We start from the raw sequence: 19,268 nt of genomic DNA, 5'->3' as shown, positions 1-19,268 counted from the left end.
ATTCTGCTTCTCTATTCAAAGATACTGTAGGAGTGCTCAGGGTTAGGAATCATTTAGATTTGTTTTCATTTTGTCAAACATTTTGAAACCTTTTTCAAAATGTTTGCCTTCATTATGCTGGCCCGTGAAATAAAAGAATTAGGGATGTGTATGAATGTACAGTCTTCCAGTCATTCAAGTGAAAAGTGAAATAGTACTGAAACTTTCTAAACAACTATTACACTCAAACATTACACTCTTAACATTGCTCAAATTGTATCTAATCACAAGTATTGATGTTAAATAAAAGGATTAATTTCCCAATAAATTACTCAACGCATGAGTTACATACATGTCATTTAACTGCAGTGTCATTATGCCTTCAATTTAACTTACCTGCATTAAATAGTCTGAAGGAATTAAAACTACATTATTTGGTTTTGTAAACAAATGTAGGTATAAAGGAATATATGAATGTTTAAAATCACTATATCATTGGCTAAAAAAAGATAAACTATGTATTAAAATTGTGGGGGTATTTTTGTGTCGACACGTCGATCTTATAATGTAACACTCTCTAGTCAACAGCCAGATTTCAATCACATGGCGAGGAAACAAAATGGATGAAAAAATGACGGCTTCCTACCTTCTTCCTGCCAGTTGAGGTCTGGCTGACAGCAGACGGCCTGAAGCTGTTTAGGGGAAGCTGGTTTTCATCCTCCACTGTCAGTCTTGGAATGGTGGTCATTGGGCGAATGACCCCGGGTGTCGTCTGGAGGTGAAGAGGCAGAGTTTGACACCAGAGACACTTCACTCCCACCAGTAACTCTCACAAGACACTCGACCCTTTGATCAAATAGATTTGTTTACCCTGTTGGCATCCATCAGTTTCCTTTCACTGGTAGAAGGATGCAAACTGCATAAAGATGCCTGAATAAACAATGGAGAAGAAAAAAGAAAGTATAAACCAGTTATTAAAATGGCACAAATTATTTGGATGAGTTCCGACTTTCAAAACATAAGACAAAAAATTGAATAGTGAGCTGGTATTCATGACTATAATTTAAGCAAACAGGAATGAAAGCTCTATAATTATATGAGTTTTGTGATGCAAATGCGCACAAACCTTTTGCTCTAATGATCAAATGCCAATTGAAGTACTGACTTCATTGACAACACTGTCATGAAGTAATTTCACAGAACCACAGTTTGTCTGACTACTAAAAGTGGAAATTGAGTTGCAATATACAGGAATGGTTAATGGACTTTACTTTAAGTGCTTGTGCAGTCTCAACACACTTTACATGATCAGTTGCATTCGCACTGCTACGCACCAACAAGCCGTCCTTAAAAGTGACTGCACACAACTGGGAGCAAGTGGAGATGGAGTGCTGACAAATGAATGGATGACGGTCCATGTGAATTAGTTCCACACATCTGCATGTGGCTGAAAATCCACTTTTTTTTTTGTCCCCAAAACCATTTACATTTACATTAAGATGTGTTCAGATGGTATATATTAAAGGCAGCATGCAAAATCAGTGTGACGCTCTTAAGAAGTGAAGATGCTGTCATGAACTTAACTTGAGTGGAAAAAAAAAAAAAAATTGGTCACATCCTGAAGCTTTAAGAGCATCAGAGCACATCAGAGACGATACAGGCAGAAGGAGATAGATGTGACAAACGCGTGCTCTGAATGTCGCCCGTGTGAAGGCAGAACACAGACGCACATCAATATTTGAGACTAAACAGCTCACATCTCATCACACCTTAAATACACGCTCTCATAAAAGAAGGTGTGGCACAACAGATGTGTTTTGACGCTAAATGGGGACTTGAGTGGAGCTGCATGCGAGAGCAGGAGGAGGCGGGACCTCGGAACACACCTGAGTCCCATCAGGAACTAATTACCTCTCTGCCTCTCTACCTCTCTCGCATGCTGGAACCTAAAAGAGAACACACTCAAGGTCTGAAGAGGCAACAGATGAAATTGAAGAGTGGAAATTAAACAGTGAAACGTGAGCTGTCGGAGATCATACTGGACAAGAGAGTCTCGCTTTGCATTCATAAAACAAGCAAACTACTGGAGAGCAGCAACCAATATTGCACAACCACATGTGTCACAGTGATCTAAGTGTGTGTGTGTGTGTGTGTGTGTGTATGCAGCCGTCGCAGGTCAAAGCCACCGCAGTGGATGAAGGGAGAGATAAAACAAAATCAGCGTCACCAGGAAAGCGAGAGTCGGAGCGAGAGAAAATCATGCACGCCTTTTGATCTCAACCATGATGGAAGGCTAATTGTAACCATGACACCCGACGTGTCAAAACAATTCCTGCAACATTTACAACATTCACTCTTGTTTATTTACGTTTCCTACTGTAAAGAGAAAACCTTTCAAAGTTAAGTCGCTGAAATGCTGTTTGGTTTTGTCTCGTTGTGTTTGCGACACGTGCGTGTTTCCATTTCCTGAATCACACAGGAGAAACTATGCAACTTAAACTTACATATTTGGTTTCTCGCCCCAGGGATTTTGGGGATGAGCTGCTCTGCTGTAGGTTGAAAAAACAGAACAGACAGAAGTGACGCAAATAAGTTTCATTCACCGGCACATGTGACTTGAATATTAAAATGTGAAGGTCACCTTTACATAAATGAGAGAAAAGACCATAAGAACAAGAAGAGTTTGCTGAGAAGAGGACAAATTGGCTGTTTTCTTGATAGATAGATAGATAGATAGATAGATAGATAGATAGATAGATAGATAGATAGATAGATAGATAGATAGATAGATATTGGATTTTATGACACTTCTGAATAAAGTGTTCGCTCCAGGCTTTATGTCAGCTTAGACGTATAATTAATCCCAATTGTAGCTTTTCTGGTTGTCACATCACTATGAGGCACTAATTCTAGTTTTTCCTTGTGAGTGACTGACAGTCTTCCATTTTCATCTCTCCGTTCTTGAATTCGGTCAACCATCTGAGGTTGTGGCGTGCTGACGTCTCAAGGATAAACACACACACACACACACACACACACACACACACACACACACACACACGCACACACACATCTTTCCTCTGGAAAGCAACCAGAAACTTTCTGCTTGATGAATAATGAAATGAGATGCCTTCTTTTTTTTCTTCTTTTTTTTTGTGCTGAGGATCATAGTAAGAATTCACTTTTATCATTTATATCAGTTTCAGTTCACGTTTCAGTAAATCACAGTTAAGAGACTTATGCTGTCCATGTCTCACAGGCCCCAACTGTTTTTTTTATTTTGCAATTGTTAATTCAATGTGATTTCAATAATTCATGTTTTTAGTGAGAATTGTATTTCAGATGTGAGCTGTTATCAGACTATGCCTGTTATCTCTCGACGCAATGAAATTCTATTTGATATATGTGTATTGAGTGTGATTTTCTTGTGTTTAGCCATTTGAATGGGACATTAAAGACTTATCTCACCATGAGGTTGTAATTTTGTGCCCATTTTGAAACATTTGCTTGATAGACCACAGGTTTGTTGTAATCTTTGTAACTAAAAGAGTAATTGTTGTCTAACCAGGGAATGAAAATGAATGAATGCATGAATGCATGCATGCATGAATGAATGAATGACTGAATGAATATGTACCTATAAGTTTTAAAACATGTACTTTAAGATCATAATTTATCATAATTATGCAACATGTTTCAATTAAGCCAGGAAACTTCTGCTGTTCTGACCCTATCAAGCTGGGGGGGGGGGGGGGGTCAAAAGTGCTGACATTTCTCAGTTATTTCTTAGTTGGTTGTGCCATTTTCTCTCCCCATAACAAACATATTATCTCAAATCTGTTCAGATAGAAGGAAACTTTGCATTGTTCTCAGAAACTTTTCTTCAATAAGAGTCATTCGAGACTAAGTTCAGTGAAAACCTCTTAACATTAACATTTATCACTTCAAGACAAAGGCGGCAAGGTAACGTGTGCGGATGTGACAAACATCTCAGCTGAAAACCTCATGGAACCATCCTTTCATTGTAGTGCCACATTTGTTGCCTCAGTCTGCAAGATAAGAGCCCTTTTAAAGATTGTCTGATGTGCAACCGAATTGAAATAACGTGGAAATAACGTTGTCAATTTTGGGAAAGACACACCAGAGCGGCAGAACGGCTCCATCTGACTGGAGAGAAGCGGGTTGCAGAACCCTGATCAACACCTTTGCACACAAGTCACTGGTTGTTTTGGGCTTTGGTAACTGGTAAAGTCTATCAACTACTTTTCAAAGAAGTAACTTGTGACTGTATTGAAATTTGAATCAGAATTAAGTGCTTGAAGGTTCATCATAAGTAATTAGAGATGTTGAAGTCAGATGAACAGCTTACATGCTGCTAAAAGAAAACACTTTACCTGTTGACCTGCATTAACTGTTGATGGTCTGGAGGACTGCAATGAGAAAGATAGTTAAATTGAATATTAAACCAAACCTGCATTACTTTAACAAATGAAGATGATGCAAAACTCACATCTGGAATGGAATTTGCCAATACTTCATCAATGACGGCGTAGAGTTCCTCTGACTCTTGCCGAAGTTGAGCAGGCGAACACATCTGTGGGAAGCAAAATATAATTTTTATTCTTCAATGTGAAGTGAGCGATATGTGCACACACAGCGGATTCCACTGAATTCTCCAAGCTCTCCTTTGCCTGCCTGGTTGATTGAGGCTCTGCCTTCTTTTGATTGGGGGATTAGCTTCAGCCTGCTGTTGAATAATATCACAACACAGTCTGTCTGTCTTTTCATTTTTACGCAGGTGAAGCTAAGAAGAAGCGACACAAAAACATCTTTATCAGGCTGCGTTGATGATATCAAGCAGCGGGTCACTGATAACATTCTTCATTTAAATTTACCGTAGAGCTTTTTTGGGGTCCTAAGCTGGTTCGTTGAGGCCTGAACAAGCTGGTCAATACATGAACATACAATGAAAACCATGTTGTGTGTTTGACTACCTCAGCGTGGGTGTCCGCTACAGCTCCGTCGAGCATGTCACACCGACTGTCTTGTCTTTCTATCTGCTCATCTATCACCTATAAAAGCAAAAGAGAGGGAAAACATTGAGCGTGCCGCCAAGACTGCTGCTTTCTTATATATGTCACACTTGTTGCTAAATGTCATTCACATCATTCCAGAGTACCTACTTGGTATTCTCCCCACACCGACGTCCCTCATCTCTAGTTTTAAATGTATTGTACTATGGTATGCACACGGCAGCATTATGCCTGTTTTTCATAGTTGAATCTTTTTCTTTCTTTCTTTCTTTTTTGGGGGGGGCGGGGGGATTTAAAAAATTACATTTTCACATAGATGTGAATCCTTCTATAAATTTTAATATAAATTGACATTTTTTTATTTAAAAAAAAACCCCAAAAATCAACTCTTTGTAAAATGTGTAATTTTGTTAAATTAAACCTCAAATTTTCTGACTTTATTCCAATTTTACCTCATGTGTATAATACCTCTTAAGCTGCATTATAGTACCTGTACCATTTGAATTTCAGACCTGTGAATAACGGAGTGCGTTATGAGGATTAGAGTGAAAAGAACAGAAACTTACTTGCTGATCCAGCAGTAGGGTGTTTGTGGGAATTGCTGCAAGTGATTTGTAGCTTAACTTAATCTTGTGTGTCTGGAGTTCAGAAGGGAGAAGAACAGGCTGTGAATACAAATGCATTTGGCAATTACAATTTCAAATAAAATTGCAAAGTCTTGTGGTAATGTGTCATATGTTTTTTTTTTTCATGTTTAATTAGGTCTGCCTTATCACGAACTGCTGCAGACAGTTAATCATGCAAAACTGATGTACAGCAGTATTAAAAAATATATCTTTTAGTGGAAAACTGGAAAAAAACTGGAAAACACGTGACATTTGTACAGATGTCTCTTTTTGACAGCTTGGCAGTGTCTATCATTTAAATTCAGGGTCTTCTCTTAATATACTGGATTACTACTAGTATGTACTCAGAAAACTTGTGCCATGTTACTCAACTTGCATTCCCTTTTTCTTCAGATATTTGACATTTCAAATGTTTTACTTTAGAAATGTATGTAGAGCAACAATCTTTAACATGAGCAAACACCAGTGATACAGGGAAAACTGCATGATGTCCTCATATCAAATGAGTGAAATGTATTTTTAACCACACAGCATGAAACAGCAGCATGTCAGAGAGAAAATATCAGAAATCATCTTCAGTCGAGCCAAGCCATGCAAGTGCAATGTCTACCTTTCTTTTTTTACCCTCTCTGTCACCGCTGTCTGATATTCCACTCTCCGGCCTAGGAGAGGGCGTGGAGCGCAGGGAGAGGGAAGGAGACAGCGTGAGGTCTCTGACAGGTGGAGCAGGAGAGGGCGTGGGGGTGGGGGTGGAGGTGAAGGTGGGCGTGGGCGTGGGCGTGGGTGTGCTGATGGGCGACGGCCATCCGGAAAAAACCATGGGCGTGTAGCGAGAAGGGGACAGACAGTGCGTTTTGCTAAAGCTCTGAGGTGATGGAGCACTTGTGGGAATTAGGCGACTCCTCTCTGGCTCACACCCTCTGATAGTGTTTCGTCCAGGAGGAGCAGGTGACGTTACCTGAGACCGAACAGGGAACATTGTGGCACATGAGTGAGAATTCTGGAGATCTGAAGGGCAGACAGGCGGAGATCTGAGTCGCTGAGAAAGCGAGTGAAGCTTTGAAAGAGACGAATTTGGTTGGCAACTCCATTTCTGGGGCACGGTGGTGATTGGCTCATTACTATATTTAGGGGAAGAAGAGATGAGTTTTTTAAGGGGATTTTCTGCGTGGCTCTTGAGAAACATGTGAGCACTGCTTGGCTTCTGCTCTGGGAACTGGGTGGTGGGGAGATTTAAGTCTGACACTTTTTTTGAAGTAACCCAGTGGGATTCTTCACATTCGGGAGAAGTAACAGATTGGAGTTTGGAGCTGAACAGAGGCAGTGGGACTCGGGGCAGTGTGATGCTCTTTGCTGGAGGAGGTGAAATCACTCGCTGCCATTTAGGCGCACTGCTTGGGCGAATTTGCTCGGGGCATCTCTTTCCTTGAGTCTGTGGGCACGTTCTGTTGAGCTCACTTAGCCTCACTGCTGGGGGAGCCGTGGTGCACCTGTCAGCCTCTCTGTGACTGTGGCTTTGACTATCAATAGATGTTGATGAGGAGAAGTGAGAGGAGAACTCCAGGGGGATGGAGGCCACACTGGAGGCCGCTGAGCATGCGTTACAGAAGGACAGGGTCACAGGGTTAATGGGCCAGCAGGGGGTGTAAGGCCGCTGTAGAGCCGAGGACAAGACGGGGAGACGACCTTTTCTCAGGATGGCAGTGAGAAGGGAGAGTCGGGTGAGAGGAGGTCGGTGCCGGGGACGAGGAGGGGGGGACTGTGGGTAGACGGAGGACAAGCTGTCGCAGGATGAGAAGCAGGATTGAGGAATATTAACCAAACTAGAGCCAGGAGCAAGACAGTGCCTCTTGATCTGGATGACAGTGGGAGAGAAGATGCCAGAGCGCACTGATGAGCACGGAGAGACTGTGCGGCTGAAAGACACAGGAGAGGTTACAGAGGAAAGCGGCACAGCGGACCAGCTCTTCTCCTTGTCCGAGCCCTCGGACAGGATGGACTCTCTGGATGAAGCTGGGGTGGGGAACAGGTCTGCAGAGATTGTGGGGCTCGTCCTGTCCTCTGACACAGACGCTCTATTTGGAAAGCAACCCAGGCTAACCTCAGCATGCCCGGCAGCACTGTGACTCCGCCGCTGGGAAATGCCCCTGTGTTTGTCAACAGCTGTTTCCATAGATTCCGTCCTGGCGTCTCCGTGGTTGAGTGTATTTTCAGCCCGAGCTCTGACTGGAGGAGAGGCGTTGGGTTGAGAGAGGCTCACGTAATCTGGCTTCAGCTGAAAGACAGAAACAGTTGTTCACTTTTTCTGTACATCTTACCTGAGGACTGAAAATGGACTTTGTTTAAAAACAAAACAAACGGAACCCTTTTTTTTTTATTCCTCATAACAGTTTTGACACTGCTGAATAAGTAATACACAATATCACGCACAAAGAAGAAAAGAGCAGTTATTTTTTTCTCCAGTCAATTTGATGACAGGGCTTTGTGATTTATTAAAATTTGAAAATATACATATATCATGTATAAACATAAATATCTTATAAATTAAAGCTTCATGGTTTTTTTTCCTCTCATGACATTGAGAGTGAGTGCGTTGGACTTACTTGAGGCATTCGACTTGCATTTCCTGCTCCTCCCTCCACAGAGTCCTTGATAAAAACTCTATCTGCTTTGAAAGTCTCTCTGTCCGACATGGTCTCCTGGGTTGTCTTCTCAGGGGGCACGGCTACAATCTGACGGCAGGAAATGAGGCAAATGTTTAGAAGGAACAGAGCAAGTGAAACCTGAGAAAACCCGAGGTGAACTTCAGCAGGCCTCTCCAAGGGTGGGGGGGGGGGGGGTGACTCGTGCACCACATGGCACCACGGACACATGACTCACATGTATGCACACATGCCATGTCCACGTTGGTTTAGTGCGTGTGTCGTATGCAGAGCTGAACAACTGACCGATGGGCTGCAGACGCAAGCGTTGAGTGGCAACTGTAAAGTAATGACTTCAGTCTTGATCTATATATGACAAATATGAGTGATGCTCACTGATGTTTTATATTTTATCACCTGAAAGATGCAGCCTAAATGATTTTATTTTCAAGAGTATATGGCCCAAGTTAAAAACACTTGATTCAGAGAAGTAATATATTGAAAGAATGAGCATAAACGCATTGGGTTGCATCAAAACTATACTGTAATTTTAACATAATAATCCTATCGTCCACTGTCGCCACCCTCTTGTAATTTCCGCTGATGTGTTTAATTGCCAGACTTCAATGAGAATGTCAGGTGAACCGACACTGATAGTGCTCCTGCAGCAACAATAAAATATATAAAACTTTCTGCTATATTAGATAAGACACAAATTAATATGATCCATTTCAAATATGGAGCCTCTTTTTAAAATATTAATATGTGCGACAGTAGCATGAGGCTCAAATAAATAACTGCTCACCGTAGCCATAATTACTGACATGACCTGAAGCTTTCCTTTTTATTGTGACTGTAAAAAAAACACATAACACAAATTCATTTAATTTAATTCAAAGGAAATGTTCTTTGGGTTGGGGGGGTTGGGGGGGATGAAAAGCTGCTATGTTGTTGTTTTTTCTGGCATTGGATTTAAAAAGACGTTTGTGTGAAAAAGATCACCATAATTGGCTTAAACTTGATAACTGCAGTGATTTGCACAGTCTTCACATCTGCTGCCAGTAAATACCAAAATATAAGAGCACCGTAGCAAGCACAGCATAATCATACATGTGGTATATGTTGTGCATGTATGATGTTGATGTTGTTCTGGCTTGAGGACTTTTCTTAACAAATTGAAATTAATATGCTTACTTGCTGTGCTTTTGGAATTTAAATTAACTAAGTGTGCACTCATCGGGGAAACCATCTGCTCCCTCACTATCTTCTGAATAACTGAATGCAAGCTCTGATCCAAATCGGGATAGCACACAGAAACAAAACAAACAAACTTGTATTTAAACTTAGATGTGAATTATGCAGTGAAGCTTACTATGAAACTCAGTGGTGGCTGTGCTGTGAATAAACTCATAATGACCACTTGAAACGGCCCCATCTAATTAAATATATTACAGAGGGGCACATATGCAATCTCTTTCTTTTGAGAAGAAAGATGAACAGGCTGCTCTCCATCACACTGGTGGATTAATGAGCTGCTGAATGTCTCTCGGATAAATCTTCATACTTTGTGCAATCTGCCACTGGGGTGGGTTCCTGATCTTTGAAGCATGAACGCCACAGGTTTGAGGCTCAGTCTAAGCTGCAAACTGCTGCTAACTATATTTTGGATTACTGTCAAGTTGATGTTTTGCTCTCCTTCCAAACATTAACAGGATGGTACCTGACAACATGTAAGTGTTTGTACAGAATAAGTTCATTAAAAAAACGATATGTGTCCTACATGTGCATTGTAGTAGAAACACATGATTCTTCTCCATAAAAGAGATTTAATACTCACAGAGGCAGATATGCTATGTTGTCAAATATATTCATATTTGTTTGCAGCTACTCCATCCATAAAGTGAACCTCAGTTGATGAAGAGGCACTTTTTATACTTTCTTCACAAAACTCAGACTCACAGAAAGTCCTGACGTCTTCCACATTTTCATGTATGGTTTGAACTATTTGTGGATTCGCATGAAAAAACAGCAAAACGATGCAGTGGAGGAACTGTGCCAAACTTTGAGGAAAAATATCTTGTTCTCGAGCCAAAAGTCTGATTGGAAGGATAGCGGTTTTGCGCTTTAACTCTTGGCAGTGACAGCGTCAGTCCCCACAGAGTGATTAAATTTAAATCACAGTGATAAGGGGGGGGGGGTTCTGTAAACTTTAGAATGTTTTGTTTTTTTTGTATCATTTGCAGATTTTATGCCCATTTATCTGGGACTACAAATCATTCAGACACAGTTTCACATCTTGGGTCTTGAGCTTTTTGAAACTACTGTGATATGTTTGACCTCCTTTTTGAGGGGAACAGAATCAAATGTGACTGGATTCTTCATCCGGAGTCACTGCATGAAGCCTGTTTACATCAGTGCCTCTACATTTTTATGAACTCTGTCGGAAACCATGCGAGGGATGAGCTAAAAAGCCTTCAGAAGAAAAATCCTATTTTTGAGTTTAATGGAAGCTGATGAGAAAGGCGAGGGGCTTGTACCCGAGCCACACAGAGTGGGTAATTAAACACCACAATTCAACATTTGGCACTATTCTTGTCTTGTCAAGACTGGAGTGTGATGAACACTGTTGTATTCTTCAGCAGCAGCAGAGATCTAAACAATGGAGATGACGGATACAGCTGTGCCAAACTGAGACCACGACTGTGCTCACAATATCATAGGCTTCTTCATTCATCCTTCATGTTTCTATCATTTCTGAAGATGTTCCTGTTTCTCTTTGTCATAATAATTTAAAGGGTAGTGTGGATTTATTTTTGTGTGCACTCATTCATCTTCAAAACACGTGTCTAACAAATCCAGGGGGAATCAAGCCAAGGCTAGGGCTACACACACACACACACACACACACACACACACACACACACACACACACACACACACACACACACACACACACACACACACACACACACACACACACACACTCTGTCTGGAAATACACACATGAACAGGGAGAATGTGCAATCTCTGCACAGACAAACTCAGCCCAGTCTCTATATGAGGCAGGACTGTTAACCACAAAAACTTTATCGTTGAGCACTTTCATTACTTTGATGAAATGTAGGCTCCACTTGTGCCGCTTCACAAAAATTAAATCACATTAATTTGTTACACTCCATTACCTTCTATACATTCAGTCTGCCACTCACAGATAGTGGAAATATGAATTGTAGCAATAGGATTTGTTAATCAAGCAATGTAATCATCTAAGTGGGTAATTTTTACATAGTTTTTTTTATTCCACATTGAGAATCACAGCTTTTAACTGAATAGGGACATCAAATTATTTTCTCCACAAAACTGTTATTGGACAGAAAACTCACCAAATTGATAGCATTGACTTTGAGGGGGGAAAAACACCTTGACGACTAAAAATCTGAGAAAAATTGATTACAACACACAAGGCATGAAGTTGTCTGAAGTTGAGATGAGGACACAACAGAAAGATAATAGCGATACACAACCCGATAGCCTCAATTGGGAAAACTGTAGCAACTTCTATGTGTACTAAAACAGGAGTATCTTGGCGGCTTTGCAGCTGTGCAGTCACATGTCAACAACTTGAAAGGCTGCCACTCCTTTAGGTAATAGCAGTGGGGGGAGTTGAGAAACTAATGGTGCCATCCCTCCAGGGAAAAAAGAGCTTTGAAGTCTATGTGCAGGCTGCCAGCAAGCTGACTCCAGGCACCCGGAGCTGAAGTGTTGCTGTGATGTTGAATGAACATTCAATGGCACCTATAAGCCCTGAGCAATCAACACCGGTGGGGGTTGACAGCAGCCCCCAAGATGAAGTGGCTCACTAGGTGTCAGCTATAACATTTCCAGCTTGTGTGGTGAAGTGGGGCTAAAAATGTTGGACTCAATGTCAAAAATGATGAAGCCATCAATACAAATAATGGTGGAAAGACATCAAAATTATTGATTGGTGTTCAATTCAATTTTTCACATCAGTTTGAAAGAAAATTCATACATTGTCATACATCATGATGAGCAGCAGACGATGCACCTTGACATTTGAGGTAACTCCGCAATTTCTTTAATACTGATCTTAAAACACATTTATGTGTTCTGTCTTTAGATCATTCCTGGAATACATCAAATAAACTTCTGGCAAATTATTTGGATTATGTTGTTTAAAACTGAGGCTTGGTAGGAAATAACAACGGAGGAAACCCACTAGACACCAAACAGTTTATGTCATGTTTATTCTTTTCAAGCAAAGTATGTTTAATTGTAATTGCAGTTTGCTGATTATTTGCTGAAATAATTACAGCTGGTGAAAATCTTTAGCAGCTTCCTGAGGATATTATTCGGATTGCTTTGAGATCAACACAATGCAAAAGTTTTTTCCAGGTAAAAAGTTAGACTAAAGTAATACAAGAAAGTATTACTTTTAAAGGAATCTGGATGATGGATGGCTGGGTGGATGGATGGATGGATGGCTGGATGGATGGATGGATATTAAATGGCAATGCTTTCATTGGTTTAACCAGAAACAATTTGGGGTTATTTTGCATTGATGTCTTGAAATAAAAATAACACTAATAGACAAGAAAATGCTCCTGTACCTTTTGTATGTTCCTTGTCAGGGCTTCAGCTCTCCATTCCTCAGAAATGATGCTTTGAATTGGTAATTTCTGCACCACTGGCACAAATGTGAAAATAGAGGGCTTTGATGGCACTCCCACTGAAACCTGTAAAACATGGGGGGGGGGGGGGGGGGGGGGGTTTGCAGGCAGTGACTCAAATGTATAAAAATTCTAAATAGTTCATAAATGAGAGGTTCTCATATCATGCCAAGGTCTCGTTAAAATCCCATTGTGAGCCACTTAACGGAATATTCTCTCACAGCTACTGAAATTGGCTTTTATTTTCTTTATCTTTCTGCTGTACAGAGTAGCAGTAGCATTCCCTAACACACACGATCCATCATCATACGCCCAAACACACAGATTAAGTAATTAAGCACCCTGCTGCTGAAAGCATTGATACACCCATATTCAATGAGGAGCGATGAACTGCATTTAAACCTGCTCATGTCCTCATCTGCACGGGGCATCTGCTTTATATATTCTGTGTATACACTAGGAGGAGTCCCTGTGACATTATAAAGTGTGCGGATAAGGATAATCTAGTAACTATTGATGACCCTCACGCGAAACGTTGGTTGAAGTGACTAACACATCTGCAAAATAGAAATTCAATGATATTAAACACATTAGCCACATAGGTAAACAGTGCTTTTACAAGATTGGATAACAGATGTGGATAGTGGCTGTTCCAGCAAATACATTGTCAGATCATGATGGAAAACCTTATAACAAGCATTAGAAAGCATGAAAAACCAGGGGTGATTCGATCAGTGGGACATTTTGTCAATGTCCAATACAATCGATGCACCCAGCTCTCAAACTGCTCTGGAATGAGCAACATGTATTGTCTGAATAGCAGCTGCCAATTCTAATAGTAATCAGTGTCTAATGATGCAATAAGCGCATATTGTCGACGCGGGGATGCTTTGATGCTCAACGCTTTTATGCTTTTTAAAGGGCTTTGCCTTTGAAGATGATAAAATTACATAAAAGGGGAGCATTTCTTTTCTTGATTAAATTCCACAAACCCTGTTAACCACAAAGGCAATAGATGTGATAAGCATTGATGAAGATTACTTTTACCTGTTCATGATATATTTACAGCAGTAGCTCCCATTCATGTTGCAGCTAATAAGTAATTTTACATTAATTTAATATCAAACTCAGGTTTTTGAGCAACCTGGGTTTTTTTTTTTTTTTTTTTTTTTTACCCCAGTAAAATATGCTCACTCTACGCCAGAAGTTTTCTAAAATTAATAGTTTGCTTTCCAATCAGGTCTCTGGTGTCCAGCTAAAGAAAAGAGTGTATTGGCCTTGAAAAGACATTTGGGATAATATACATGTCTATTCTGTGAAACAACAAAAGAACAGCTGCTTAGAGAAAATACCACATTGAGCTTTCAGCTTTTAGTACAGGATCAGTGGGAGTTACAACTTTCACTGTCGGTGCTAATGGGTGGATTCCCACCAGGGATCAGTCTTGCTGAAAATATGTGGAGCTGTGAAGATGAAAAATAGCGATGTGGCCCGGGCAACATTTGTCTTGGTAGAATTAAAATGGTAAATGTTGAGTGTAACTAGAACATTGCACTTTTTTTCACATTTAAAAAGCCATTAAACTGTCAAAACTAATACTAATACTAATACTAATCCTCTCACTCTCAGACTCTCCATCTATTGCTCGTGATCATGGGTGATACCATGGCCTCAGTTTATCAAAGTGGTGGCACAGATACTGTACCTCTGTAAATCGAGTTCAATGGTATTTACAGCTCTGATTGAGTGAAAATATTTCCTATTCATTCCTACTGATGTAATCAGCACAGACACTGATGAAAAGTGCTTCCACTGCATTGTAATCACGTCTGCTCTCTTTCTGCACCGCTGTCGGGTCATCTTCGAACTGCCACCCAGTGAATCGGGGCAGTGAAATTTCATCAACTAATCAGCAGACGTCATTTAAGAACCCTCTTGAGACAAGGATCACATGACCGCTGCACATTTATGCTGCTGCTGATAAAGAATTTGCGGCTCTTCCTAATACCAGTGTAAGACACATTGGCAGAGTATTTTACAAATCAATATTGCTCTGAAATGTACTTAAAATATAAAACTACATCCACTGTGTAATATTATTTCTATTCAATTTTATGTGTCGCCAGCAATGAATAATGAAGAATGGATTTAGGAGATGTAGATCTTTGTGTGGTGTGATCATGTTGTATTTCCCGACGCTCCACTCTTCATTTCAGTCAATACTAACTAGGAACCAGTATAGACCTCAGGGCTGCATGGCCTGGATTTATTGTGTGTTGGTCTGTTGGTTGTTTAGATTGTCTCTTACTTTACATACACACTTGAGCTCAGGGATCAAACACATGTTTATTGCCATAAGAGCCTGCATGTCCAGTATTGATATTGACCCAAACACCTGGTCAGTCCCTTGAAGAAGTGTGGTTGTAGTGGGTAAGCTTATGTTGCTCCCATTTCCCCTCATCATCAGTCATTACAAAGCACAGTTTGTGTCATATCAGGAATAGCAGACTGCCACACCACAACCCTCTTTTCATCTTAGCTATTATCTATTAACATAATCCAGGCTAATACAGCGTGATAGCAAAGATTAAGTGAGTAAAAAAGCAAATGTGAACAAGCTCATTATTTATAGGACTGCCGGTAATAACAGCGGGACCACCAAGAATTCAGAGAAGGAAGTGAGTGTGCCTGTTATCATCTTCAATGGGAGCCACTTTTATTCACATCACATGGTTTTGTCTCAAAACATGCAGTCAAGTTGCATGCCAGATATAATAAATCTCACAATAATGCTACTGGCTTTTGATATTGAAATGATTTGGTGTACGTATAGAAGACTTATATTAAAATAGTTGATAAGATCTTTGGTAAAACTGCTATTCTGCACAGGGGTGTGTGCATTACATTTACATTGGATTCACTGAAGAATAATTACTTTTAACTTCAAGGCCATCGGTTGGTTTTGATCCAGTGTTGCATGCATTTTATAGTGCAGGTGCATTTTCAAATGATTTTTTTTTCTTTTTTTGCATTTTTAAAAGGACTGGGTCCCACTAAATCTCACTTTCCAATTCTGTATAATGTACAGTAATGAATCCAGAAACCAGGAAAAATCAAACCGACTTTAAATTCCTTTTCTATATTCATCCCCCCTTGCACAGCAGTGGCTCTCCGAAGCTTTCGTAATATGTAATGGAAATAAACATTTATTTTTATATTATTTTACATGATACACTGATTTTTTATTTTTTATTTTAAAACAACAACAAAAAAAAGACAGCGAAATAGGCTAAAACAGCTAAAAACATCCAGAACAACTTTGTTGGGGGGAAAAATGATTAAAGAGAAAGGAAAAGAAAGGAAAGGGAAAAAAGGGAGAACGTTAAAGAAAATGAGAAAAAAAATTTAAAAAGCAAAAGGGAAAAAGGAAAACTGAAAAGGGGAAAGGATAAAAGCAAAGAAAGAAAAGGAAAAAGGGAAACAAATAAATAAAATGAGGGGGGGAAATCAGGGTAGCTAAAACTGCTGTAATCTTTCGGAAACACATAGCGGCTAAATAAACTATTAAAGCGCGCAAAAGGCTAAGATAGCCCAGATGTATAAAATGTCTAAAAATCCATGGGAAAATGCCCTTTATAATTGGCCAAACTGCTAAAAATGTAATAAAAATATATCTAAATGTGTCTATGACATTTCATTAATGCTTTTGTAAGGATAGACATTTTCTTATTTTTTTTTTTTTATTTGTTTCAGATAAATGTGCATATTTTGCAGCTTCAGACTCAATTTTATTTAGTGGAAAATCAAGAAAATGGCTCTTTTGTCCACAAATGTTCAGACCCCTACTCCAGATTGAAGCTAAAGCCTCCTTGACAAGATAAAAGCCAGTATTCAATTGAATGTGTACAATAGTACCAAGAATTATCTATTCAAGTCAATTCAGTGAACAATTGGCAAGAAGATTAAATGAAATGTCATTCAGAAAAAAAGAAGAAAAGGTCTCTGACATCTGCAGCACCTTAGTGAATGGCAAATATCAAAACATATTAAGTCACTAAGAAAATCAATGTATGATTTCAGCTTCTTGGGTTAACTTCAGGATTATTTCAGGGTCATTTCTGCCTACAAAAAACACCACTACAGATTTCTCTATTTGCGGTTTCCATAAATTCCATAACTTACTTAAAGCTGTGGGACTGAGATATTTATCTTAAAAATAACAGCAATCAGCTATAAATAGATTATAAAAAAAAAAAACACAGGGTAAATTCTTTGACAAAAACAATCATCTCATTAACTTGTTTTTCTATGCATGCTATTGCGAAAGCGTCTTGTTTGCTTGTCCCCTGTAGTCATAACAGAGTAAGTTTATACTGTGAAAGGTTAAAGCGTGCATTTCCTACTTGCCCACTGGAGCCAGCTTTAATGTTTAATAGTGCTGAGTGCTGCCGAGGTCATGCCGTCCTCATAGATCACATTTCCAGCCACCACTGCCTCACAGTGCTGCGTGTCACCTCGTTGCATGCGAGCTCCCGCTCAATTTTTCCTTGTGGCATCTCAGACCTGTCCCAAAGATTGACTAGAAGCAGCACTAAATCATATCCTGAAGGGGACCACCATGTGTGGTGCTCTTTAAAGTGGCCTGTCGTAAACTATGACTTGAAGTAGAAAGTGACAAATGTACCTCGAGGAAGCTGCGAGCGAGTGGACTTTCAGCTGAGACATTCGTGAAACTTTAAAGTGGTCCACAGACGTCAAACTTTATCTCACGGCAGTTGACATTATGCCACAGAACAAGAATAAACAGTCGGGTGTGTCACCAGCTAAAGAGTTTAATTACAGACAAACACATCACCGCTCCCTGCAGAGCAGAGGGAGTAGATACGGTGTTCAAATATAGCCCAGAGCCAGCTGCTACCGAGCATGGGGCTAAGATTATAAACAAATATTGTGATTATTACCAAGATCATATACTGAGACTGAGCCAACACACACACACACACATACACACAAACACTTACTATCACATTCAACTGAGTAAAAGAGCAACACATTAAAGAACTGTTATAAACAAACCTTTTCCCATTTTATAATGTTTTTATCAGATTTCTTTTCTACCCTACACTTAATGTTTCAGGATAGTCAAAACTCTGCTCTTCAAGCAGTTTTGATAAGTGATATCCAGGTAAATGTAACAGGAAATCATTGGCTCTGTTTGTGTTTGTAAGTATTTCGGTGTGTTTGCCTGGAAGATGCCCGGGGCTACTGGAGGACACAGCAGGGGGTGCTGGTTACAAAGAGTTCACACAGCTTTGAGGAAATTTTCATCTAAAAATTGAATTCAAACTCAGGTTGCAACTATAAAGCAAACTCCGGGCTTGGATATCTCTGCAGTCTAATGTCAAACAGCTGAGAAGAAAAATGACATGTTTTCGAATAGAAAATGCTCTTTCCCCAAACCCTCTTACCTCGCCGTCCTTTTCATTTATCCAGTCCATTTCTGCTTCATGTGCCTCTCCATCCAGTAGCTCAGGTCCGTGCTCACCAAAGACATCAAATGTTGATGCGGGCTGACATCAGAGATGAGATGTCCACCTTTTCAGCCCCTCTCATGAACTTCAATCTGTAATACCGTTGGTGTGTGCGCGTGGCCTTGCAGATTTCCTTTTATAGACACATAATAGCCACAAATAGCTTGCAGACAGCAGGCCGTCTGCAGGGCACCGCTGACAATGTTCACACAAGCAACAAACGCTGAGGGAGCAACAAAACTGCCCTGATTGTTCCATGCAACCACTCTTTGGTCACAATTATTAAACATTCCCCACACTTTTCTATGAATAACTCATAAAATGATGCATTTTCACTGAGGTTTGTTTGTTTTATTTTATTATCCACAAGCCTCATAAATAAACAGCAACTAATTTCTGTGCTGAGGCTGGGTCAAATAGAAAAAAAAATTAGAACAAAAACAGAAGAAAATGAATGTTGAGCGAGTGTCTTTATCTTCCTTCGCCAGCCATGGTGATTATTACACCGTTCTTATTATTACTTTAGGCATTCATGAAAACCTTTTCCATTACATTTTTCGAAAACTTCAAAGTAATTGAACAGAATGTAAAGCTGAATGGGGGCTGTTTGAGCACTAAATACACGAAAGAGAAAGAGGAACTGAAAACAAGTGGACCGGCAATAGCCTATAACAATGCTTGTTAATGTTTAATTGCCCTCCAGATAATGTGAGTCAGTGGCAGGAAACAGATTGATGTAAAAGACATCTCACAAGGAGCATTGATTTAC

General features: G+C 40.0%; 1 protein-coding gene across 4 annotated transcripts in view; it reads right to left on the bottom strand.

Annotated features, from left to right (window-relative positions):
* Positions 1–18,590, bottom strand: part of mlip (muscular LMNA-interacting protein) — a 36,281-nt gene extending 17,691 nt beyond the window's left edge. For 2 of the 4 annotated variants that reach the window (XM_080507712.1, XM_080507709.1), the window contains exons 1-11: positions 18,437–18,590; positions 12,909–13,034; positions 8,242–8,370; positions 6,249–7,913; positions 5,579–5,677; positions 4,974–5,051; positions 4,490–4,573; positions 4,374–4,409; positions 2,484–2,528; positions 850–909; positions 626–751 (exon numbers count right to left, since the gene is read on the bottom strand). In XM_080507712.1, the coding sequence (XP_080363838.1) occupies positions 626–751; positions 850–909; positions 2,484–2,528; positions 4,374–4,409; positions 4,490–4,573; positions 4,974–5,051; positions 5,579–5,677; positions 6,249–7,913; positions 8,242–8,370; positions 12,909–13,034; positions 18,437–18,466 (2,478 nt within the window). In that variant the 5' untranslated portion in view covers positions 18,467–18,590. The remainder of the gene's footprint in view (positions 1–625; positions 752–849; positions 910–2,483; positions 2,529–4,373; positions 4,410–4,489; positions 4,574–4,973; positions 5,052–5,578; positions 5,678–6,248; positions 7,914–8,241; positions 8,371–12,908; positions 13,035–18,436) is intronic. The other 2 variants (XM_080507710.1, XM_080507711.1) reach the window with 2 other exon arrangements.
* Positions 18,591–19,268: the final 678 nt, after the last annotated feature.

The sequence above is a fragment of the Blennius ocellaris genome (genome assembly GCF_963422515.1).
Source record: "Blennius ocellaris genome assembly, chromosome: 13".
NCBI lineage: Eukaryota > Metazoa > Chordata > Actinopteri > Blenniiformes > Blenniidae > Blennius > Blennius ocellaris.
The sequence above is the reverse complement of the archived record's forward strand: the minus strand, read 5'-3'. Positions and strand labels throughout refer to the sequence as shown.